Below are 26201 nucleotides of genomic sequence, written 5' to 3'. Positions count from 1 at the left end.
TTGGTTTGTGTTTGCGTAGGTGTATGATTATGTTATATGGTTTGGAGAGAAGATTGGCCATATGTCACTTTCACAGTTTCTGAGGCGATGGGTATGTAGAGAGCTTGATCATCTATTGAGATGAGAGAGGTGGTTTCTGTTGGTTGTAGCCTGTTGTTTAGGGGGTGGGGAGGAGGAGTAAGATATTTTCCAAAAAGGTTTTTAGGTCTTTATGAAGTTTTGGTAAGAGGGGGTGCACCTTAAACGGGCTGGTAAAGGATTCTACCATTTTACTTCCACGTATGGAAAGTTTGTAGTTAATTCCTCTAGGAATTAGGAATCTTATTCTCACATGGTTGCTGATCAGGTTGTCTTTGCCATTGGATAATATTTCGATTTAAATTCAACATGTAGTCTGGTGTTTCGCCACAGAAGTTTAAAAAGATCTGTGCACATAGTTTAAAAATACACCTTGCTTCAAAGAGGAGTCAGTGTAGTTTGAGTTTAGGGGTGTCAGTCATATTTAGTTGCTGAGAAAATAAGTCTATGTTCACAGTATACACAGGGAAAGATTATGCAAAAAGTCAGCCAAAGTGTGTATAATAGCCAAAAATAAGAACTGACTGTACTGAAAACTAGTGCACAGAGAGTGGAAAGGATTTATAAAGAATATGCTCAGAAAAGTGAAACTCTGAAGAGAGAGTGACAACCCTCTCTTGGGGTAAGAGTTTACCGTCCAGTCATTGCATAATTGATTCAAAAAATCACTCTCTGAGAACTAGTAAAGGTAATAAAAGCTAATTTTAAATCTTGTAATTTCTAAACACAGTCCAGGTTCAAAAAAATTTTGAGATATAAAATATAATAAATCTATTTGGATTTTTGATGATGCACTTATCTTATAAAGATAAACTTGTTATAGGGGTCTCAGGTCTCAACGTGGCCCCGTTTCGTGGTCTGCTTCAGGAGACCCAAAATCAATCTTTAAACATTATACGTTGTGATGCATGAGATGATCATTTGCAGAAGGAATTCAAAATTTATATCCATGAGAAGATCATTTGCAGAAGTGTTTCTGATGCTCCAAACATTTTCTGCCCCTGATCCCTGTAAATCTCTTCCCTCATTCTCTTCCTGTAATCCCTGTCAAGTATAAAATTATGTATGTGTTATTTTTATGTATGTTATTTTGGAAACCGCTAAGACTCCAGGCGGTATATAAATTGTTTAAATAAATAAATAAATTCTCTGCTCCTTCCCTTCCCATTTCCTAGAAAGTTTTCCCCCATTCTTTCCCCCAATTCTCTTCAGAAACCTGTCCACATATCCATCAATCCTTGGGACACTCAGTCCTGAGCTCGTCCCTCCTTGGTCTCTGATCTGCTTATTTTTCATAGTGGACCTAAGTGTCCTCTCCTTTAAGGGCATCTATTTCTTCTCTCTCCCCCCTGGGGATCTGTTCTTTTATTCTTATACCCACCCCTTTTGGCATAGCTTGGCTTTTCTTCCCCCTCCTGCAAGGTAAAGGCAGAATAGAAGTCACATGGATGGGATGCAAACATACTGGGATATAATCTTTTTAGGAAGGACAGAGATGGTCAAAAAGGTGGAGGAGTAGCTCTCTATGTAAAGATCAATATTCAAGCGACCAAAATGCAAGGGACCTGGAGAGAGGAAGAAGCGATATGGATTGCTCTGAAAAGAGAAGATGGAACTTCTATCTATGTGGGTGTAGTCTACAGACCTCCGACTCAATCGCAGAAAATTGATAAGGATCTGATTGTGGATATCCAAAAGTTTGGAAGGAAAGAGGAGGTTCTGTTGTTGGGAGATTTCAACCTGCCGGATGCGGACTGGAATGTTCCATCTGCAGAATCGGAAAGAAGTAGGGAGATTGTGGATGCCTTTCAAGAGGCTCTGCTCAGACAAATGGTGACGGAACCCACAAGGGAAAAAGCGATATTGGATCTGGTCCTCACAAATGGAGAGAGTATCTCTAATGTTCGAGTGGGTGCTCACCTGGGAAGTAGGGATCATCAAACGGTTTGGTTTGATATAACGGCTAAAGTGGAGAGCGGTCGCACGATACTTAAAGTCCTAGATTTCAAACGTACGGACTTTAATGCTATGGGAGAGTACCTGAAGAAAGAGCTGTTAGGATGGGAGGACATAAGAGAAGTGGAAAGACAATGGTCTAAGCTGAAAGGAGTGATAAAAATGGCTACGGACCTTTATGTGAAGAAAATCAATAAAAACAAGAGAAAAAGGAAGCCGATATGGTTCTCCAACCTAGTGGCTGAGAAAATAAAGGCGAAAGAATTGGCGTTCGTGAAATATAAAAAAACCCAAGAAGAGGAGAGCAGAAAGGACTACAGGGTGAAACTGAAAGAAGCCAAGAGAGAGATACGTTTGGCGAAGGCACAGGCGGAAGAACAAATGGCTAAAAATGTAAAAAAGGGAGATAAAAATTTTTTCAGATATATTAGTGAAAGGAGGAAGATGAAAAATGGAATTGCTAGGCTAAAAGATGCTGGGAACCAATATGTGGAAAGTGATGAGGAGAAAGCGAATGTACTAAACAAATACTTCTGTTCTGTGTTCACAGAAGAAAATCCTGGAGAAGGACCGAGATTGTCTAGCAAAGTTACACGAGAAAATGGAGTAGATTCTGCGCCGTTCACGGAGGAGGGTGTTTATGAGCAACTTGAAAAACTGAAGGTGGACAAAGCGATGGGACCAGACGGGATCCATCCCAGGATACTAAGGGAGCTCAGAGAGGTTCTGGCGAGTCCTATTAAAGACTTGTTCAACAAATCTCTGGAGACGGGAGTGATTCCTGGGGATTGAAGGAGAGCGGATGTGGTCCCTATTCATAAAAGTGGTCACAGGGATGAAGCAGGAAACTACAGGCCGGTGAGCCTCACTTCAGTTGATGGAAAAATAATGGAAGTGTTGCTGAAAGAAAAGATAGTGTACTTCCTTGAATCTAATGGGTTACAGGATCCGAGGCAACATGGCTTTACAAAAGGTAAATCGTGCCAAACGAACCTGATTGAATTTTTTGATTGGGTGACCAGAGAGCTGGATCGAGGACATATGCTAGATGTAATTTACTTGGATTTCAGCAAAGCCTTTGATACAGTTCCTCATAGGAGGCTGTTGAACAAACTTGAAGGGCTGAAGTTAGGACCCAAAGTGGTGAACTGGGTCAGAAACTGGCTGTCGGACAGACGCCAGAGGGTGGTGGTTAATGGAAGTCGCTCGAAGGAAGGAAAAGTGAGTAGTGGAGGCCTCAGGGATCGGTGCTGGGGCCAATCCTGTTCAATATGTTTGTGAGTGACATTGCTGAAGGGTTAGAAGGAAAAGTGTGCCTTTTTTGCAGATGATATCAAGATTTGTAACAGAGTAGACACCAAAGAGGGAGTGGAAAAAATGAAAAAGGATCTGCAAAAGTTAGAGGAATGGTCTGGCAACTAAAATGCAATGCAAAGAAATGCAGAGTAATGCATTTGGGGATTAATAATAGGAAGGAACCGTATATGCTGGGAGGAGAGAAGCTGATATACACGGACAGGGAGAGGGACCTTGGGGTGATAGTGTCCGAAGATCTAAAGGTGAAAAAACAGTGTGATAAGGCAGTGGCTGCTGCCAGAAGGATGCTGGGCTGTATAAAGAGAGGCGTAGTCAGTAGAAGGAAGAAGGTGTTAATGCCCCTGTACAGGTCATTGGTGAGGCCCCACTTGGAGTATTGTGTTCAGTTTTGGAGACCGTATCTGGCGAAAGACGTAAGAAGACTTAAGGCGGTCCAGAGGAGGGCGACAAAAATGATAGGAGGCTTGCACCAGAAGACGTATGAGGATAGACTGGAAGCCCTGAATATGTATACCCTAGAGGAAAGGAGAGACAGGGGAGATATGATTCAGATGTTCAAATACTTGAAGGGTATTAACGTAGAACAAAATCTTTTTCAGAGAAAGGAAAATGGTAAAACCAGAGGACATAATTTGAGATTGAGGGGTGGTAGATTCAAAGGCAATGTTAGGAAATTCTACTTTACGGAGAGGGTAGTGGATGCCTGGAATGCGCTCCCGAGAGAGGTGGTGGAGAGTAAAACTGTGACTGAGTTCAAAGAAGTGTGGGATGAACACAGAGGATCTAGAATCAGAAAATAATATTAAAAATTGAACTAAAGCCAGTACTGGGCAGACTTGAACGGTCTGTGTCTGTGTATGGCCGTTTGGTGGAGGATGGGCAGGGGAGGGCTTCAATGGCTGGGAGGGTGTAGATGGGCTGGAGTAAGTCTTAACAGAGATTTCGGCAGTTGGAACCCAAGCACAGTACAGGGTAAAGCTTTGGATTCTTGCCCAGAAATAGCTAAGAAGAAAAAATTTAAATTGAATCAGGTTGGGCAGACTGGATGGACCATTCGGGTCTTTATCTGCCGTCATCTACTATGTCACTATGTAATACCTTATTCCACCAATGCCTAAGAGCCAATCTGATCAGTAATGTCACAATGGCTTCATTGTCCTATACTTGGCTCACTTTTGCTACATTTTAATTTCTAGACTGGTGCAGTGGTTAAAGCTACAGCCTCAACACCTTGAGGTTATTGGCTCAAGCCCACACTGCCCCTTGTTACTCTGGGCAAGTCACTTAATCTCCCCCTTGCCGCAGGTACATTAGATAGATTGTGAACCCACCAGGACAGACAGGGAAAAATGCTTGAGTACCTGAGTACATTCATGTAAAACTGTCCTGAGCTCTCCTGGGGAAAACAGCATAGAAAATGGAATAAATAAAATTGGTTAAATTTACCCAGACAAGGCAGGTTGAATACTGGCCTTGCTGTGCAGAACTCCTCTGATTCACTGCAATTGTGACAAGTTCTTATGTTCTCAGATAGTTTAGGAGAACTGAAAGCCCTTCTATTGCTGGGACTAAATTAAGGCTGTATGAAAGGAATCTATCTTGGTTCTTTTTAAACAGTCTGAGGTCTAAATATAGAAGGCGCCATAAACAGCTGTTATTCTTTTTACCAAAAGAATGTTTGTAACGGTTGGGCCGTATGATGAACAGGTGGGTGTATTTGATAAAGCACAGGATAATTGGTTACGCTTGTTGTTGTTCATTCTTTATCTTTCTGCCAGAAATACTGTTTATTGTATCGATAATTAGGGATAGGCCAGACTAGTATAGGACACGTTTTGCAGCAGGAAACACAGAGAGGCCTGTGAGAGGAGCAGATGTTTGACTGTGCCATTCCGTTCTCTTCCTGGAGGTGTTGTTTGTTTTTCTTTTTTTTTTTTTCCTGCACCATCCTTCCTTGAAATGCAGCGCTGGGAATTAATTAACGCACAGTGTTTATCTATCTACTTATAAAACTTGTTCAGGTTGAATCCTCACAAAGAGCTGCACAGTACTTTCTGACTAAGTAAAAAACAACAATAAAAGGGCACATGACCAACTACTTCATGATATATAAGATTCTTTTCCTATTTGAAGTCAGTTTTGGCCCTCCTCATCCCCCAATCCAACTTTCCTGGGGTAGGGATCATAAGAGTTGCTATATTGGGACAGACCAAAGGTCCATCACAACCAGTATCCTGTTTCCAATAGTGGCCAACCCAGGTTATAAGTACCTGGCAACAGTGGCATAGTAAGAGGGGGGTGCGGTCCACCCCGGGCACAGTCTTTGTAAGGGGCGCAGGCACCCGTCCTCCTCCCTGCCCCCTGCTCCTTCCCAACCCCCTCGCACGCATGTGCCCCTTCCTTTCCCTTGTACCTCTTTAATTTTCCCTGCATGAGCAGCATTATGAACTTGCTGCCAGTGTTGGTGTCGCCTCTCTCCAACGTCACTTTCGGGCCCTGCACCTAGGAAGTGACGTCAGAGGGATAGCTGTTGCTTGTGCATGGAAAATGAAAAAGGTACGGGGAAGGGAAGGGGGTGCGCGACAGGGGGCCAGGAAGAAGCGAGGGCGGAGAAGAGGGCTGCCTTTGCCTGGCAAGATCCCAGAGAGTAAAGCTTCTCATTGATTTGCAGGGCCACAATTTGGATTTGTAGGTACGTGGAGGGCCTCAGAAAAAAGAGTTAATGTCTTTATAGTTTATAACTCTTTCCTTTTGGCTAAGTCTTAATAATAATATTGTCATTTATAACTAAAGAGACATATGATCAAGAAACTGTTTTATTTTACTTTTGTGATTATGATAAACATATTGAGAACCTCAAAATAGTACCTGGCGGGCCGTGACTTTTTGACCACTGGTTTACCATATCTAATTGAGGGCTGGCCTAGTACCTACGTAACAGTACACAGTTTCCTACCTCACCATTCACAGCACCTTTTGGGAGGATGGAGGGATAATAATCATTGCCAGTAGTGGCCAGATTAGAGATACCATATGGCTCCAGAAAAAGGAGGACGAATTTAGACACCCGGATATCTCAATCTATCCTTTTTTCTGGAGCCATATGGTAACCCTAGGCCAGATTCAGGGCCAGTCAAAGCCAGGACTGAATTAGACTGTGCTTTAGGTTAGAGGTAGGGAACTCCGGTCCTCGAGAGCCAGTTGGGTATTCCAGTTGGGTTTTCAGGATTTCTCCAATGAATATGCATGAGATCTATTTGCATGCACTGCTTTCAATGCATATTCATTGGGGAAATCCTGAAAACCCGACTGGAATATGGCTCTCGAGTACCGGAGTTCCCTACCCCTGCTTTAGGAAGTCAGATGGCAACAGTATTTTGCATGCACTGCCTCCATTGTAAGCAAATAGATCTCATGTATGTTAATTGGGGAAATCCTGAAAACCCGACTGCGTTGCGGCTCTCGTTCCCCAATCCCTGACCTATGTGATTTATATTGAACAGGAATCAGATGCGTAAAATATTTTCCTTTTCTGTCCCAGTGAGTTCATAATCTAACTATGGCACCTGTGGCAATGGAGGGTTAAGTGACTTGCCCAGGATCACAAAGAGCAACACTAGGATCGAACCCACAACCTCAGGGTGCCGAGGCAGCAGCTCTAACCACTAATTCACTTTTATTTAAAAAAAAAAAAAAAGCAGCTATCCCTAATAGTCTACAGATGCTGACTCCCACAGTTATACATTTCTCCAAAGTTGGTGTAAATGAATGCATAGTCTCTCTGCATGCACGTAGGTATGTTTTAAGAAAACCCACATACATCACCACCACATTCATGCTGTGCCCCCATACAGTGGTGCCCCTCCCCCACACCTTCCCCGCCCCTCCCTGCTGTGCATACGCACCCCCTCCCTTTCCATATCTCTTTTACACCCCTTTTACAAAATTGCACTAGCGTTTTTAAAGCCGGCCGCAGTGGCAACAGTTCCGATGCATCGGAGCTGTTACCGCCATGGCCGGTGCTAAAAACCACGCTACAGCTTTGTAAAAGGGGGGGGTTACTTTCCCTGGCATGAGCAGCAACTCCAACTTGCTGCTTGCGCCAGCTCTCCACTTGACGTCACTTCCTAGGCGCAGAACCCGGACGTGACAGAGGGAGAGCCGACGTTGGTGCGAGTAGCAGGTTAGAGTTGTTGCTTGCGCCGGCGAAGAGATAGAGACATGGTGGGGGGAAAGTGAAGGTGCGCATGTGACAGGGGGAGGAATGGGAAGGAGAGGAGGGGTGCCAGTGCTCTCACCAAGATGGTGCTCAGGGTGGATCTTCCCCATTCCCCCCCTTACTACGCCACAGTCTGCACATTACATCACTAATATTCCCCAGGAGGAGTTCAGTGTGATTTACAGGTTAAGAAGAGACTGGTCAAATCCAGGAATTACAATTTTACATTAGGTATTGTATCCAAGAATTACAATCTGTCAGGAGCGTTTGGCATGTATAATTCTGTATTTATTTAGTTATTTTTTATTGGGATTTATTAACCGTTTTTATGGAGAGATTCACCCAAGGCGCTGTACAGCAGGTACAGTTTAACAGACAACTTACAATTTTGTTAACAGCATAACAACAGTAAAATGGCCAAATATAAACATATATAAATGCAATCAATGAGGTAATCTTGGCAGTGGTGCATTGAAACCCAGTAATAGGACTAACATGACAAAGTATCAAAAATAAAAACAAAAAACTGTGGATACAGATGTTCTGGAGATAATTTATTAAACACTGACATATAAAAACATGAAAATTCAATTAAATAAGTACAATGATAAAAAATACAGTGATAATGCCTTCCTCAGGGGTCCTAAAAGGAAGAGGTAATGATGAATAATGATAAAGAGAAAGATTAAAAGATAGAAAGATAAGAAATGACTGTGATGACAATCTGGAGCATGCATATTAGTGTCTATACTCGACTGTAAGATAAAACAAGTGAGCCAAGTGTGATCATGCTATATAGAGAGGCTTGAAACATCGACAAGAGACATAAAAGGAAAAAATGTGCCGAAAAAGTGCCATGGTGTGTATTAGAGTATAAGATTAAGCACAGAAATCTATAAAATGCCTAAAACAAGCCATATGAATGGAAAGTTAATAGGATAAAGAAACCATAGTGCGTGTCTGATTTTGAAAACATGAAGAGATATATGACCCAATGTAATAACGAGAAGACATTATATATACCAATGGCTTGCAAACTCACATATAAAGAATTGGACTGAAAACAGTCTCTTGTCTTTAAACTATATAAAAAAATATATTATATTAAAAAAATATGTGTAGGGTCCGGTTGGATTTTTATCACTTTTTTTTTTTATCATTGTACTTTTTAAATTGAATGTTCATGTTTTTATATGTTGGTGTTTAATAAATTATCTCCAGAACATCTTTATCCACAGGTTTTTGTTTTCATTGGTGGATTGTTTTCACTGTGGATTATTGGGTCTCCCCATTTTTCAAAGTATCAAAAATATACACACTCTAAATTGTGCACGTAAGAGTGTGCTCTTGCCATGTACTGCCCAGACTCTGCCTGTGTACATGTCCACCTCTAAATACTCATAATCAAATCCAAATGTAATACTGCCAGTAGCTGGTTTATTGTAATTTACACACTTATGTGTTCACATACGCACATACATGATTAGACTACCAGAATTTAAGTGCATTCATGCCACCTGAATTGGTGTGGCTTCTTATAGAATTACTCCTCCCCCGATGTGTAAATAGCAGCATTGAAGTTGGCACATACACATGTAAATTATGCTTCTATTACTTGTAGAAGCTTTGCAAGTCCTTCTAAGAATTATTAGGAAAGAAATGGGAATAAAACAGAGGATATCATTATGCCTCTATATTGCTCCATGGTACGACCACACCTCAAATATTGAAAGCCCTTTTTGACAGGATGTCTAATTCCAATTTGGATGTTTCCTTCTAAACGTCCAAAGTCAGAAGCACAGAAATGTCAATTTTTGAAGTCAAACCACTAGATGTCCAAAAATATATTTTTTTGAAAATCACCTACTTGGATGTTTAGACCGACAGGACGTCCAGCCCTTAGGACACCTAACTTTATACCCCATTTTTTTTTTGGGGGGGGGAATTGTTTATTTATAACAAATAACAGTACAATGAAACAGCAGTACAGCACAACAGTAACAGAAACCCCCATGATGTCACCCCCCTCCCTCACCGCCCTCCCTTCCCTCCCCACCTTATCCCCGTTACAGCAAATTCAGAGGCTCAGTCCCCAATATACCCCATTTTTGACCACAAAAACGTTCAAGTTGTAAACATTCAAATCCAAACCATTTGGATGTAAGAGGTGCCATCATTGTGATGGATTGGCCACACAGACGTGCCAACAGAGCAATGGGATGGATACCTTAGAGCAGTGGTTCCCAACCCTGTCCTGGAGGAACACCAGGCCAATTGGGTTTTCAGGCTAGCCCTAATGAATATGCATGAAGCAAATTTGCATGCCTATCACTTCCATCATATGCAAATCTCTCTCAAGCATATTCATTAGGGCTAGCCTGAAAACCCGATTGGCCTGGTGTTCCTCCAGGACAGGGTTGGGAATCACTGCCTTAGAGAGTACTGATGTAAACATCACATAAAGAGTGCCAGAAGTATATCTCACCATATACCCCTTATAATGTATGGTGATCCCTCCAAAATTCCCGCAAACTCTACTAGACCCACCTGCCTATCACCCCCAATAGCCCTCAAGGCTGCAGGTGGCATCTATATGGCAGTAAAGGTGGATTTTGGTAGGCTCACATTTTCCACCATAAATGTAGTGGTTAGAATGGCATATGATCCTGGGTCCTCCTCTCTATAGTTCATTAGCCCATCCACCAAGTTATTTAAGACACCTGTGTGATGCTCTACTAGACTTTCCCATAGCAGATGCTGTTGTTCAAGAGACAGGTATGTACTCTTTCATTCAGATTTTTGGGGGCTGGGACGGGGTAGTGAGGAGTGGGAGAGTGTGGGGCATCATATCTTAATGTATCCAATAGTCATCTGGTCTGTTTGGGTACCTTTATGGAACTTAGACACTTCTAAAACATGTCTAGCTCCAAACATCTAAGTTCCATCCAGGACGTCTTGGGAAAGATTTGATTATATGTGCTGGACGTCCAAGTTAAACACACCCAAAGTCTGCACAAAACATGCTTCCTAACACCCTCTCTGGATGCACAGCAGGAGAAACATCCCGCTAGACATCTGGGAAAATGGCTTTGATTATAGGCACTTAAGACATCCCAGTGATTAGGATGTCCAAGTGCCTACTTAAATGTTTTTTGGACATCTTGTTTTTTTGGTTATGAACCTCAAAGTGTCCAGTTCTGATCATCAAATCTTAAAAAAAAAAAAGTTTAATTAGAAAAGGTACAGAGAGAGTGAGTTGGAATGATTTCCTTTTGAGGAAAGGCTATAGAGGTTAGGGCTCTTCGGTGCAGAGAAAAAATGGATAAGGGGAGCTATAATTGAGGTCTATAAAATCATGAGTGGGGTGGAATGGGTAGTCGTGAATTGCTTGTTTACTCTTTCCAAAAGAACAAGGAGTATGTAGACCATATGTAGTGTAATGTTTATCTCATATTTGATATATCGCTCATCAGCATAGCTGTCTAAGTGGTTCATAATCATTTCACAATCTAAGCAGGTACTCTTTGTATTTTTCCTATCTGTCTTGGTGGGCTCACAATTTAACTATGGTACCTGAGGCAATGGAGGGTTAAGTGACTTGCCCAGGGTCACAAGGTTTGAACACCCAGCCTCAGGGTTCTGAGGCATCAGCTCTAACCACTAAGCTACTCCACCACTAAAATGACCTCTTCTGTGTGGTACCATTTGTTGAATCAATGTGATGGGGCTGTACGTGTTTTCAGGGTAATACGTAAGTATTTAAAGCCTTTCTAGATTTCATTCTATCTACCTTGTTGATCTTGTAATCATTCATCACATTCTGTTTTACCTGTTTCTCCTCTTTTCAACTCCTCTCTTCTCACTGTCTTAACGCTTTGTCTAGCCAAAACGTATGTCGCGCTCTCTGTTTAGAATAACTTGTCAAAATGTTTTGACTCTTCACCAGCTCTTTCTCTTTTCATTTTGCAGTTAGTAGTTTTAATTTTTAGTTTATAAAAATAATCTGCCATACTATCTTTTGATGAGTTCCAACAATAAACATAGAAACATGATGGCCGATAAAGGCCAAATGGCCCATCTAGTCTACCCATCCGCAGTAATCATTATCTCTTTCTATCTCCGAGAGATCCTACATGCCTATCCCAGGCCTTTTTGAATTCAGACACAGTCTCTGTCTCCACCACCTCTTCTGGGAGACCGTTCCATGCATCTACCACCCTTTCTGTAAAAAAGTATTTCCTTAGATTATTCCTGAGCCTATCACCTCTTAACTTCATCCTATGCCATCTCATTGCAGAGTTTCCTTTCAAATGAAAGAGACTCGACTCATGCGCATTTACGTTACGTATGTATTTAAATGTCTCTGTCATATCTCCCTTCTCCCTCCTTTCTTCCAAAGTATGCAGATTGAGATCTTTAAGTCTGTCCCCATACGCATTATGATAAAGACCATATACCATTTTAGTAGCCTTCCTCTGGACTGACTCCATCCTTTTTTTATCTTTTTGAAGGTGCGACCTCCAGAATTGTACGCAATATTCTAAATGAGGTCTCACCAGAGTCTTATACAGAAGCCTCAATACCTCCTTTTTCCTACTGGCCATATCTTTACCTATGCAACATCCTTCTAGCTTTCACTGTCATCTTTTTCAACCTGTTTGTCCACCTTAAGATCATCACATTCAATAACACCCAAGTTCCGCTCTTCTGTCATGCCCATATCCCTAATCTGTACCGTTCCCTCGGGCTTTTGCAGCCAAATGCATGACCTTGCATTTCATAGCATTAAATTTTAGCTGCCAAATTTCAGACCATTCTTCAAGCTTCACCAGATCTTTCTTCATGTTATTCCCACCATCCAGCATGTCTACTCTATTGCAGTTTTTCGTTATCATCTGCAAAGAGGCAAATCTTACCCGACAACCCTTCAGCAATATCGTTTCGATTATTTGCAAAATTTTTCCCCAGCCCCTCCCCCCCAAGAATCACTTGTTGGCAGCCCGCATTGAAAAAAAACGGCCCCGGGACTTGGATCGGGGCGAGGAGGGAGGCAATTGGAGGAGGAGAAGGAGGGGAGGGGGCGATTAGAGACGAGCAGCCGCCCCAGGAGTATGGACCTTACCTGGTGGTCTAGCGGTAACGCGGGACAGGAGTGTAGGAAGATTACTTCTGCCCCGTGTCACCGCAGGTAAGGTCCAGGGATGGGTCAGAGCCAGCCCAAAAGTTTTTTGCGGGCCATCTCTGCCCCTAACCCCCGCGAATAGGGAAGGAGAAGTGTATTGCTTACAGGAATGTTAAAAAAAACTGGATCAGGCACCAATCTATGTTACATACCACTGGTAATGTCTTTTCACTCAGGGTGAACTCCATTTACAAGCACTACCTTTTGCCACCTTCCATTCAACCTGTTTCTATTCCAGCCAATCCTGTGTCAAAGACTTTGCTAAAATCTAGGTACACCACATTAAGCAGTCTCCCTCGAGTCAACTCCCTGATCACCTAATCAAAGAAATTAATCAAATTTGCCTGACAAGATCTACCTTTAGTAAAACCACGCTACCTCAGATCCTGCAATCCACTGAATTCCAGAAACCTTACTATCCTCTGTTTTAAAAAATGTTTCTTTTAATTTACTCTCTATGAACTATTGGCCTGTAGTTCCAACCTTTTCTGCAGTTAGAGGAGGAGAGTGTGGTATAGGGGTTATAGCTATAGCCTCAGCACTCTGAGGTTATGGGTTCAAACCCTGCTCTGCTCGTTGCTGGGCAAGTCACTTATTCCTCACTACCTCAAGTATATTAGATAGATTGTGAGCCCACCAGGACAGATAGGGAAAATACTTAAGTACCTAATTGTAAACCACTTAATATACCTGATCCATGCAGTATATCAAATCGAATCCCAGTCCCTTTCCCCTTTGAGGAGAAGGGCCACATCTGCTATTCTCCAGTCCTCTGGAACCACTGGCAAGAGTAAGATGGGTTTTTTTTTGGGGGGAGACTATCCCGGGCACTGTCTTGGCGGAGGCACTGGCACCTCTCCCCCATACCTCTCTTCTTTGCAAGAAATGATGTCAGAGGGAAAGGTGAGGCCCACACGATCAGCAGGTAAGAGATACTGCTCATGGTTAGCAAAGATTTGAACAGATGTGGGAGGGGAGGGGGGAAGGGTGCCTTGGGGGGAAGGAAGCATGGTATGGAGAAGTATATATTGGTGGCACATGGCACAGCAGTGCTGGGATGAGCACAGGGGTGCACAGCATGGTGATACCAGGTGCCTCCGCCCCTGCACAGTTCTCTCACTACACCACTCTCTGGACCACTTTTAAAATTAATCTTTACCACAGGAGTGTTTAAGGTCATTTGTTCTCAGCTGTTTGAAAGGATTAACAGATGTTGATGACATTATACATTTGAATGATATACTTAACATTGAAGGAAGATTATGTGGAAAGACATATTTGCAGCATTCATTCTGAGTGAGAAGTGGGTTTTTATAAGACTTGTTTTTTGACACCGTTGTCATCTTTCTATTATTTTTGTGTTCTGTTATTCTAACCCATATCAGCCTGGATCAGCTGATTTCCCCATGTGGCTTTTGTGTGCCTGTCTCGAGACTACACAGAGACTACTACAGTCAACCTTTAGGGACCATTTACACCTGTTTTGTATGCATGGAGAAAGGATTGTGGAAGAGATGTAATTTTGCAACCACAGATAAAAAGTAATGTGTGCATTTGTTAAAAATCTTTCAATTCGTTAGTACATGTTAAAAATGTTTATGAACACACAGTCAAACATCTATTGACCTATGAATTAATATACCTTAAGTCAATTTGTACATGTTAAGAAGGTTTAATTCATTTTAAGCTTTTTTAATCACAATGAATGTAACAAACAAACCAAAATAAATGGCTGAAAATGAGAGAACCAGGACTAAACCAAATCCTTTTACTCTGAGAATATTCCTAATGGGCTATTTGAAGTCATTCACCCTCCTGATGGGTAAAGTATGTTCTGATGGTTGTTTATGTAGCTGTCAGGACCTATTATTTTTCTTTCACTGCAGCTGCTCTGTGCCACCCCCTAGAAATTATTCCCTTAGGCGACTGCCTAGTTTGCTTATTAGTAACTCTGGCACTGCCTGGATCACAGTACACAGCCATATGGCCAAGCAGTAGAATCCCCAGGCTATTTTTCATCAAACTGTATCTGCTAACTATGCCCGATGAGCTAATGTTTTGATTCTTCTCTCTACTTTTGTTTTCACAGTCTGCAGAATTCTTTGAAATGCTGGAAAAAATGCAGGTGAGGGCTGCATGCTGTTTGTTCAGAGTAAAATGCACACATGTTTTATGCTCAGTAAAAATGACAATAGGAAATGTTTCAGGTTTATAGTTCAGTGAGGATTTTAAAGTAGACTTCCCCATCGCTTTGTTCTAAGCCAATGCATTCATTATTCACAGTTCACCCTTGCTGGGTCTAACTTTAAGATTTTATAACGGTGATTTATAAATGTAATAAAAGGAAAATGAAAATTTCTGATTTATTGAAGCCTCCAGTTTCCTTGTCAAAATGGATTCCAAATAACTGAAGGAGAAACTGAATTTCTATACTGAAACAGGAGAAAAATGAGCCCCTGGTATAGACTTTGTCAGCTACCGCAGATCCTGGGAATAGGCCCTTGATGAGTTATTGTACTGCATGTTGGCTGTATGGTATTGAGCCAGTTAGGTTTTTCAAAATTTATTTTCAGCAGATAGTGTGTGTGTGTGGGGGGGGGGGATGTATTCTAACAGTTACACAATCAATATACTTATGACCTGCATTAATCACTGCAGGAGACAAAAAACTGGGTTCACTCGACCTTTGGTCTGACCCATCTTTGTAGCTTAAGCTATGATCTGGTAAATGTAGAGAGAAAACATCTTTGAACGTCTTCTTTACTGCTTTGATTTCAATCATTTTTCACTAACCATGACATCTTTTTCTGTATCTGTTCTGGAGGCAGAAGGGATACTTTAGAATGGGGGGCACAACAATTCTGGTAACCCTACATTTACATTTATTATATGCAGGTACTAGTGGTGTAATCTGGCATTGGTGTGCTTTATAGTTAGGTGTCTGCAGTTGCACCAACCATATACCTGATGCATATACCTAAATGGGACAAGGGTGTACATAACTGGGAGCCCTGCATACACCTATCCATACTCTGTCGATGTGTACGCCCCCTTGCATTTGGGCACTATTGCACTTACACACACCCTTATGGAATAGTGCTTAGGGTGCTTGCACACATAACCACTACTTTTCTCTACGCTTACCCACAAGTGCCTAGTTATAGAATTGCCTTTCACATAGTTACAGCGCTTCACCTTGGTCCAGGAAAGGTCCAAGAATCAGAGGTCAGTACCAACCGGTTTCATTGGCTTTCTGTGACACCTTAGAAGTCAGTACTATCTTCTGCCATTGGTTCTCTGTGACACCTTAGGTAAATCACTTTAAAAATCACTGAAAGCATGACATCCGGTCTTCCTGATTAACAAATTAATTTTCTTTAACTGTGCATTCTCTACCATTTTTGCAATGGTAGAGGAATGCACTTTGGTTCTTGTAAGATTAAGGGTCTGTGTAGTTGACACCTAGAAGAATGCAAAGCAGTGGTGCCCTCCAGTTCTGGTAGGAGAAACCAGTGCATTCCATTCATTCACACCAGTATCAAACATTAAACAGGAAATGGCTTCAATGATCTGTTATGTATTTGTTTGAATAGGCACCGAAAATTGAAGAACAGAAAACTGGAAGCCAGAAGAATAAGGTTGGTTAGTACTGGGCCTCATATAACAAGAAATGTATGTGCAGCTCACCCAGCTTATTTTATCCCTGATGCAGAGTGGTCAGATTTTGTAACTCCTTTATATGAAAATAATAATAGGGAAAGAAATCATACTGTTGGGAGGGGGGGGGGGAGACTCACTATGAAGGGGTTCTCATTCCCTAGTTACCGTATATACTCAAATATAAGCTGACCCGAATTTAAACAGAGATAACCTTTTCCCCTAAAAAAAGGAGGAAGAAAGGTTGACTCGAATATAAATCGAGGGGGAAATGAGGAATGAATTGTAATGCAAGAGGAGTGGGGATGCTGAACTGCATTGCAGGATGAGTGGAATGGAGGGAAAGATATACCAGGAATGGGATGGAGTGTTGGTGGAAGGGTGAATAAGATGTTGAACAGTGAGAAGGGAGTGATGTTGGATCCGGATGGTGGAAGTCATGGAGAAAGAGATACTGGACTATGGGAGGGAGGGAGGAAAGGAAAGGAGGAAGGAAGGAAAAAGAGGGGAGAGATGTTGGACTTTGGGGAGAATGTAGAGCAGAAGGAAGGAGGGATGAAAGTAAGAAATAATGGACCTGGTGATGGAGGGAAGGGAGGGGGAGATACTAAATGATGGAGGGAGGAGAGAGGTAGATATGTGGACCTAAGGAGATGGGAGGAAAGGAGGAAGAGATGCTGGACCAAAGGGAGGCAGAACATCAGGAAAGAGAGGGGAGATGCTGAACCATGGAGGCTAGGGAAAGAGAAAAGAGAGATGGGACAGGGAGATGCTGGCGAATAGAGGGAATGGAACATGCAGATGTCAGGCTACAAGGGTGAAGGGGGAGAGAAAGGAAGGAAATGCTAGGCTGTAAGTGTGGATGGAGGGAGAGAGAAGGAGATGCTGGGAATGGTGGAATCATGTGGAATATGTTAATTAGGAGGTGGGAGATGCTTCTGATATTGGCTTATTGAAAGATTAATTGCAATTAAAATGTTTAATCAAAATGCAGCCCTATATATAATCAATATTTCAAACTGGTGCTAACTTAAGATTTATCTTCAAAACAGTTGCATCAGTGTTCAAAACAACCACTAGTAGTGCATTTATAGAACAAGGCCTCAGACACACCTCCCCCAACATAGATAATAATTTGTATCTGGCAGGAATATTGGTGTATAATTCTCCTCATTGGCCTTAATTCAGTTAATATATTTTAAACTCATTTCAAATTTCTTAACGCTAATACGCTCTTTTTTAAAAGTTTTATAAATAGTTATAATTTATATCTTATGATGAATTTCATATTCAACTTAAATTCATCATATTGAGGTTGTTTGGGTATATAGTTAAGCAAAAAGTTCCTAGTTTAAACCCAAGCAGTGAATTCAACGTAATAAACAATACAGTGGCCCTCTATATAACAACACTAAAACCCTTGGAAATACAGTGAGGCCAAATTTGTGGCTTTATCAATGCTCTAATGGTGTTTTCAGCTACTGCTTTAAAGGTTAGTCATTAGAAAACATACAACTGCCACCAGCATCCCACTGACCAGTTTACTGGGTTTATTATTCTTTTTGCTTCAACAATTAACAACCACAGAAAAACAAAGACCGGTTGCCTTATTTGTGGGTAATTTAGACTTACCCCCTCTTCAATTAAACTGCGCTAGCAGTTTTTAGCGCAGCGAGTCGCACTGAATGGCCTGCGCTGCTTCCGACGTTCATAGGAACTCTATGAGCGTTGCGAGCAGCATGGGCCATTCAGCACGGCTCCCTGCGCCAGAAACTGCTAGCGCAGTTTAATAGAAGAGGCCCCTCCTACTGGCGATGTTTGGGGGGGAGGGGTCCAGGATTCCAGTAGGAGGGACTGGGCATCCCTCCTGCCGGCAATGTTCGGGGGTGTTCCAGCAGGAGGAATTGGGCATCCCTCCTGCCGGTAGTCTTCATTGGGGGGAGGGAGATGGGTTGCTGCGACTGCTAAACTTATTGCAGCAGGGAGATCCCTTGCCACGATAAAGCTCAGTGCCCACGTATGTGTGAAATGTAGGCCAGCCTACATTTTAGGTGCCTAGTTAGGGAGGCACGTAAAGTCGCCTAAGGCCATTTCTGGGCGAAGCTACGCCTAGCTTTAGGCAAGCTTAGGCGTGCCTACTCGCAGCCCAAGACTCCTGGAGGCGCCTACAATGTAGGTGGCCTGCATCGGGATGTTTTTTTTTAAAAAACATACTTCCTGATTGGCTGGTAACATAGAAGATGATGGCAGATAAGGGCCATAGCCCATCAGGTCTGCCCACTCTACTGACCCACCCCCAAGTCTACTATCCTAGGGATCCCACTCCTGGTGACAAGTTCCCTTGGCTTAACCCTCTAAGGGATCCCATTTGCTCTTAAATTCTTGCACGCTGTTTGCCTCGATCACCTGCACCGGGAGCGCGTTCCAAGGATCAACCACTCTCTCGGTGAAGAAATATTTCCTGGTGTCGCCATGAAATTTCCCGCCTACAATCAGGACGCAGTTTATAGAATTTGTCCCTTAGTACATCTATGCTAATATCAACCAGGTTTTGCAAGTACACCCCCAACAATTACCATGTTGCCTTTGTACTTACCGCATGCTAATTTGTACGGTAGTGTAGTAAGTGCAAAAACTTGACATGCTCTAGTAAACATGCCTCTTGAGTATTGTTAGTAATAGTTCCATTACTGAATGAAACGTAACTTCTGTGTGTTTTTTTGTGTGGTTTTTTTTTCAGGATGACTATATTCCCTATCCCAGCATTGAGGAGGTACAGTAAAGCCTTTGTAACCTATTTTGTATTTATGTTGTATATATATTGGTCTAGCAGGAGTGGAGGAGTTAGTAAAGTAGCCTGAGAACCAGGGGAAGTGGGTTCAAGTCCCACTACAGCTCCTTGTAACTCTGAGCAAATCATTAAACCCTCTTTTGCCCCAAGTACAAAATAAGCAGCTGTAATCATAGAAAAACAGTATTTCAAATCCCATCCCCTAAAGCAGCGTATCACAAACTGTGTGCCACGAGAAGCCAGGGAGGAAGAGAGGCGCTGGCTGAATGCCTACAGACTGAACTCCGAGGACTTTCTTAGAGATCAGACTCCACAGGTAACCCTTGAGGGGAGGAATGCTGGCCTAGTGTCTAACCCTCAGTAAGCCTGGTTCTAACAAAGAGGTTGTAGAGGCTCAGCCTATCATGCTGCTGCTGCTGCTGTCAGCAACTGACATAAATTTTTACAGGACCACAGGGAAGTGAGAACGGACCCATGGGGGAAGGGCACAGAGGAGGAGGAAAGACTAGACCAGGGGGTGGGGAGAGTTGCTGAACTCAGAGTGTCAGGGGGAACACTGGATGCAATGTGATGTGATGGGGGCAGTGCTGCCAAAGCAAGTTGGCCAGGATGCCATTATCCCTTAAGCCGGCCCTGATATGTGGCATTCACATATGCAGCTAACAATAATCTATAATTTGGATGCATCACATGGTGGCACGCTCTTGACATGTCCATGCTCTGCCTAGAGCCACATCCCACTTTTGATTACATGGTATGCAAGTTGTGCACCAGTTTTATAAATTAGCATCAAACAAGTTAATTATGATGCATAGATGCCATTATTCTGTAAACTTTGGCGTACAACTGGTGCCTACCTTTAGGAATGCCTTATCACTTTGCCTTTCAACCTTCTTTATCAGCCACCTGGTCTACCCATTTGTGTCATGTACTGTTCTGACACAGATCTTACTTAGTTTGTGTTCTCCCTCTTCCCATCGCTAAGATTAGGGTTACCATATTTAATAATGGACAAACCCAGATACATGGCCCCGCACTGTTACGCCCCTAGTCCTGCCTCCAACTCACCCTGTTTTCCTGCAGCCCTGCCTTGTTCTGTCTCAAGCCCCTGCCCAATTCTGCCTCGTCTCTTTTTTCCCAACCTCCAGGCCGCATCTGGAGGGTCTCCAGCATGCGCAGATGCATATGACATCATCCACTCATGCATGTTGTAGGCCCTCCAGATGCGGCCGGAGCTTGGGGCTTTCCGAAACCCAAACTGCCGGGTTTTGGAAAGTCCATCCAGGAACTCGGACAGTCCTCTAAAAAGAGGACGTGTCTGATAACCCTAGCTAAGATCCCTTTGCATCTATTCCAGTCATGATTGAAATCTACCACTGTTTTTGGCTCCTCCACCTCTGTTGAAAATTTATTCTGGGCGGCCACTGTTCTCCGAGTGAAAAGTATATTCTGACATTTCCTTTGAGTCTTCCTTGTTTCAGCCTGAAGTGTTAACCCTGTGTCCTACAGCTCCTCATTCTATAGAGAACGCTACCTTTATTGAAGCCCGCTAAGTATCTGAATGTCTGTGTGCTGTTTCTAGTGGTTAAAATACTGACTTGCTATATCTTTCAGATTCTAGAGAAAGAAAGTCCCTTTCCATTGATAATTCTACCCCAATTCGGAGGTTATTGGATCGAAGACCCAGAAAACATCTGCACACCAACATCATCTGAGAGCAGCATCTGTGAGGAAGAGGAAGAGAATCTCAGCCCTAACACCTATGGCTATAAGCTAGAATGTAAAAGCACAGCTAGAGCTTACAGAAAGCATTTCCTAGGGAAGGTTCGTAGAATATTATTTGTATTATATTATTGTGATATGTTTATGTTTATTGATTCTTGATAAACCGTTTGTGACGGGGTATACATTCCATCGCCAAGATCTCCCAGTAAGGGGAGATGTAAAGAGGAGCAATATGCCATAACATGCTAGGTATATGCTCTTCCCATGAGGCCAAGCTGGAACAAGCCTCATTTGCATATGATTTAATGCTCCAGAAAACCCACCTAAAAAAGAGGAGGGGATCCATTCTGTCCCTGGAGGGCATTGTAAAACCAGATGATTCATCTTAGATTTCACATGGAATGAACAAAAGATGATGAGAAAGATGACTGCACCTTAAGAAGAATAGGACCCTTTCCACAAAACCTCTGAGCCCAGGGTCTGGGGCAGAGCTTGGGGACCCCCAAACAAAAATGCATTCTGCTGCTCCTGGTTGCAATTGTCCAGTTTGGAGATAACAAGAGTATGAATGAGGATGTGCAATGAGCTGAAATCAAGGAATGATTGTAATAAATGAAGTTGGCATAGTGAATAGAAACCGGATTGGATGGTATGTGAAATGTGCTCATGGAAAGGGAGTTAGGAAACTAATATAACGGGAATCTCTTTTAAGCCTTTACTTTTTCTCTTATGATTCTTATTGATATTAGTTTCTCTTCACAAAAAAAAAAAAAAAAATAAAGTTATTATTCACTACTTCTCGGATCCTCTCCATTCATTGATAGTGGTCTAAGAAAGTTTAATTTATTACCTTGGGACTTTAATTTGATACCTTAAAGAGTTATTTCCTCTGTTTTTCTTAAGCAAGGATATCTTGTGAATTATGTGAAAATTCAATAAAGAAATTTAAAAAAAAAGGAAAAAAAGGGGAGAAACAAACCTCAGTTTGGCTTTTGGTTAAAAAAAACCCTCCACTTAGGGCTCCTTTGACAAAGGTGCGTTAGGACCTTAACACGCGGAATAGCGCACGCGCTAGACCTTAACGCCAGCATTGAGCTAGCATTCTAGAAATGTAGCGCAGGTTTAGCGTGCGCTAAAAACGCTAGCGCACCTTAGTAAAAGGTGCCCTTAATTCTAATCCACGCTATCACAAAACAGTTCAATATTGTTTATGTGAGCACATGGATTGACGGGGGATAGCACAGGAAGAAAAAGTCCACATCTTCATGAATGCAGACACAGTTCAAACAACAATATATCCTATCCAGAGAGCAGGCAATAGCAATAGCTGCTGCTCATTCAGTTGCCCCCAGTCTCCCAATATCCATGCCCGGGATTTAGAGCACTATCCAAGAGCAAGAAAGGGTCTTTTGTGGATCAACTTCAACATGCTCCTCGTGATCCCGAAACCCGGAAGTGACATCAGCGGGAGAGCTGACGCGGTTGTGAGGAACATGTTGAAGTTGTTGCTCACGGTGGTGAACAACTGGAGGTACCAGGGAAAGGAAGGGCTGCGCAAGTGTGACGAGGGGAGGAGTGGGAAGTGGTGGAGGGAGCCACAACCAACATGGCACCCGGGGCGGACCGCCCCCTCTTACTACGCCACTGAGAAGAAGATAGCTTTATGATGGTAAATCTCAGGTTGCCCTCCGTAGAATGCTGTGTTCTCGGATAACTTCAAAAGTCTTATGTTGTAAATGCAGAATTTACTTAATCAGAAAACTTTTGTGCAGAAGCATCAAAACAGAAGAAGCCTCCATCACACCCTTTTAAACTATGCCTGCTTATTTAATCCACCTACATACCAGGCCTGTGTCCTTCAGGACATTGTGCTGTTCTATTCTGACGACAAGACCCACTCATTTGAAGTGCTGGCATGGGCAACCCTGTGATTAAATAATTACACATAGTTTTGTAGGGAGTGCTGCAGCTGTCCTCGGTTTATAGATCACAGCAAACAATACTAAACTTTTGTGTTTCCTTTTTGTCGCTTGGCTTCTGATATGCTTAGCCATTTTAAAAATTAAATTGAAAGCCTATTGTACATGAATAATGCTGGGAGTGGGAGGTGTCTTAATCATCATTTGGAAAGGTAAACTCAAAATATAAAACTGAAATATTATTACTACTCTTTTTTTTGTAGACCTTGCTCCTCTAGTCTCTTTCTCTTTGAAATTCCAGATCTTGTGGGCAGCTTTTAGATAGGGTTACCGTATTTATAAACTAAAAAAAAAAGAGGACTCATGACCTGGCCCCTCCCATGACTCCACCCCCTGCTCCACCCAAAGTGCCCTGTCCCTACTACTACTATTTATCACTTATATAGCACTGAAAGGTATACACAATACTGTCCTTTTTTATTTCAATTATTTTTATTGGCATTTAAAGAAATCATACATATATGAATCGCAACATAATATAAAATGACACGAGTCATATATATGAATAAAAGGAAGTAACAAAAAAAACCCAAAACAAAGCAGAACAATATAAACAACAATTAACAATTACTCATTAATACTATCACAGATACTTCAAAAAGGATAGTATGAATGTACACCTTATTTAGACAAATCATCCTGGTTTAACAGGCGCATGACTATAGAATTCTAATGGCTCCCCATATTTTATTAAATTTTGACATTTAATAGACAGTCCCAGCTCAAAAAAAGCTTACAGTCTAACTCGGACAGACCAGACATACGACATGCGGGGAACACGGAACCAGCAAAACTAAGAGGAATTACCTTGAAACAGCCTCTGGTGAAACATAGTTCTATGTCGGGCAAGATCCCCTAACTATGTCACAAGTAAATATTCTCTAAGATGAAAGAATATTCTAAACATTTTTGATTATCTTGAGACCGATGATGATCTTGGTGCTATTGGTCTGTGTGTTAAAACATTATACACACAGCAGCACCGCCGAGGTCTGCTAGTCGTTATCTTAAGATACGTGTATATGAAGAGTTATAGAATAATGCCATAACTCAGTATCGGCGTACAAAACATTTGCATGCCCGCAGTTGCATCAGCTGGTGTAACTGAAGCCTCCTAAATGTGGCTGGAATGTGCATAATTTACAACATCCTATAAATTACACAGATAACTGTGAGCCCCACCCATGTTCTGCCTTTGGGTAGCACCCTTTGTACATATGTGCTGTAGGATAGTACTTTTCTGTGAGCATCGAGCTATAGAATGATCCTAAAAGTAATTTTCATGTCCAGAGACACAAAATTGCTTCCAGATAAGGCTCTGTGACATTAGCTGAACTGCTGCTAATATGTGATTTGACAGCAAGCCACAGCATACCAGAAGTCAGCAAATTAAGCAAATGTTTAGAAACAAAATAATGACTTCCTTCCACCATTGCATGTCCATTTTTATAACTCCTTACTAACAGCTTTCCTGTCTTTGAGATGTGACACAGAGAAGGCTGTACCGACTTCATATTAATCTTCTGTACTGTTTTTATTTCTAGGATCATTTAAATTTTTATTGTACTGCCAGTAGCCTTGGGAATTTGGTCCTTTCCATTAAGTGTGAAGAAGCAGAAGGTCTCGAATATTTGAGGATTATGCTCAGGTATAGAAACAATAACATTTTGTTCTGGTTTTCTTAAAAAAATCAGTTTTATATGTTGTCAATGCATTCACTATAGTTGACAAGCAGAAATTCCAATTACTTCAAGGCTCCAGAAAAATTGGAGGGTAGTTCTTTGGTATCCCAAGTCCTCAAAAAAAACTCTTCATATCTGGCATCCCAAATCCTCTAAATATTCTTCATACTTCGACCTCTAACCCTTTATTTTAGTTCCTTCCTATTTCATTTCCTGTAAACCGTGCCGAGCTCTACGAACATGGAGAAATGCGGTATACAAACCTAAGGATTAGATTAGATTAGATTAGTTCTAGACCTGCCAGATCCATTTCCCAAATTTTCAGTTCTATCATAATGGGAGGCAATAAAATGATCTTCATTGGGTGTGCGACCAGACATACCTCTGACATACCTGTAGGTAGGTGAAGGATCTAGGGAACAAAGTTCCCCTGAAAACTTTGGGCATTGAGATGAAAGGTGAGGGCATGTCCACTTCTTCCCACTGGGTGACCCTCTTTCACCTTGAATCTGCCCCTTAAAAAGTGCATGGCTACCTCTAGCACTTTCCTTGGAAATCTAGCCTAGACTGAGTATTCTGGGACATGCATAGGCATGATAATGTCAAACACTTAGGTCTTCTTTTACTAGACCACCGTAGAGGTTTCTACCACAGCCCAGAGCACTAAATGCTCCGACGTTGCTCTGACGTGCATAGGTAGGGTTACTAGACATCTGGATTAGAGAATGACACGGGGACACATTTTCCCGTCCCGCCCTGCCCCATCCCTGCAAGCTCAATCCTCATCTGCACAAGCCTCAAACACTTTAAAATCATAAATGTTCGAAGCTTGTATGGTTAAGGCAGAGCTTACAGGAACAGGGCAGATACAGCGACAAAATTTGTGGGGACGGCGAAATTGAGTTCCTGCGGGGATGGGGACAAATTTTATCCATGTGTCATTCTCTAGTCCGGATTTACCTGGACATGCCCGGGCATCTGGATGGCTTTTCCAAACATGGCATTTTGTCTGGGTTTTGAAAAGTTTCCAGCATGGGACTAAGTCAGAAGGGCATTTGCGCATGCGCGGATGCAGCACGGTGATGTCACATGCATGCGTGCATGTGTGTGATGTCATCACATCACACCTGCGCAGATGCAGATACCCTCCTGACGGCGGCTCCGAGCACAAGAACAGGTTGAGGGGGCAGGGCTGGGGGAGGCGAGGCTGGGCAGAACAGGGAGGGCCTGAGGGCGGGGCCATGGATCCGGATTTTACAATAGTAAAATCTGGTAACCCTACTCATAGGAATTCTATGAGTGTCGGAGCATTTAGCGCTCCAGGGAGGGGGGCGAATAGTGTGGCACCTGGTACTGTTTCAAGCTTCCTAACAAATTTTACCCATTCTCAGAGCCTCATGGAGCGTTTTTGCACTCTTCACAGTCAGTTCTGCTTGTCAAGAGCATCTAGCCAGACTGGGTCTCAGGATGACCACAATGAAAATGCATTAAAAAGATTTGCGTAAAATGGAAGCACTATAGTTTTGCCATCCTATCTTTTACCATACTATGATTACTTTCATTTTGTATGTAAACTTGTAACCCGTTCTCAGCTCTTCTAGAAGGATGGGATATA

The 26201-nt window shown here is 42.3% G+C and overlaps 1 protein-coding gene across 9 annotated transcripts in view; it reads left to right on the top strand.

The window, feature by feature from the left end:
• Nucleotides 1–26201, top strand: part of RAP1GAP2 (RAP1 GTPase activating protein 2) — a 358594-nt gene that overhangs the window by 232047 nt on the left and 100346 nt on the right. For all 9 annotated transcript variants that reach the window (XR_004537138.1, XM_033922698.1, XM_033922700.1 and 6 more), the window contains 5 exons: nucleotides 14842–14877; nucleotides 16346–16390; nucleotides 19150–19182; nucleotides 20815–21024; nucleotides 24449–24552. Coding sequence is in view for 8 of the 9 variants with exons in the window: in XM_033922698.1 (XP_033778589.1) it covers nucleotides 14842–14877; nucleotides 16346–16390; nucleotides 19150–19182; nucleotides 20815–21024; nucleotides 24449–24552 (428 nt within the window). In the remaining variant the exon portion in view is untranslated. The remainder of the gene's footprint in view (nucleotides 1–14841; nucleotides 14878–16345; nucleotides 16391–19149; nucleotides 19183–20814; nucleotides 21025–24448; nucleotides 24553–26201) is intronic.

The sequence above is a fragment of the Geotrypetes seraphini genome, chromosome 15, assembly GCF_902459505.1.
Source record: "Geotrypetes seraphini chromosome 15, aGeoSer1.1, whole genome shotgun sequence".
Taxonomy (NCBI): Eukaryota; Metazoa; Chordata; class Amphibia; order Gymnophiona; family Dermophiidae; genus Geotrypetes; species Geotrypetes seraphini.
Note: the sequence above shows the minus strand (reverse complement) of the source record. Positions and strands in the feature narration are given on the sequence as shown.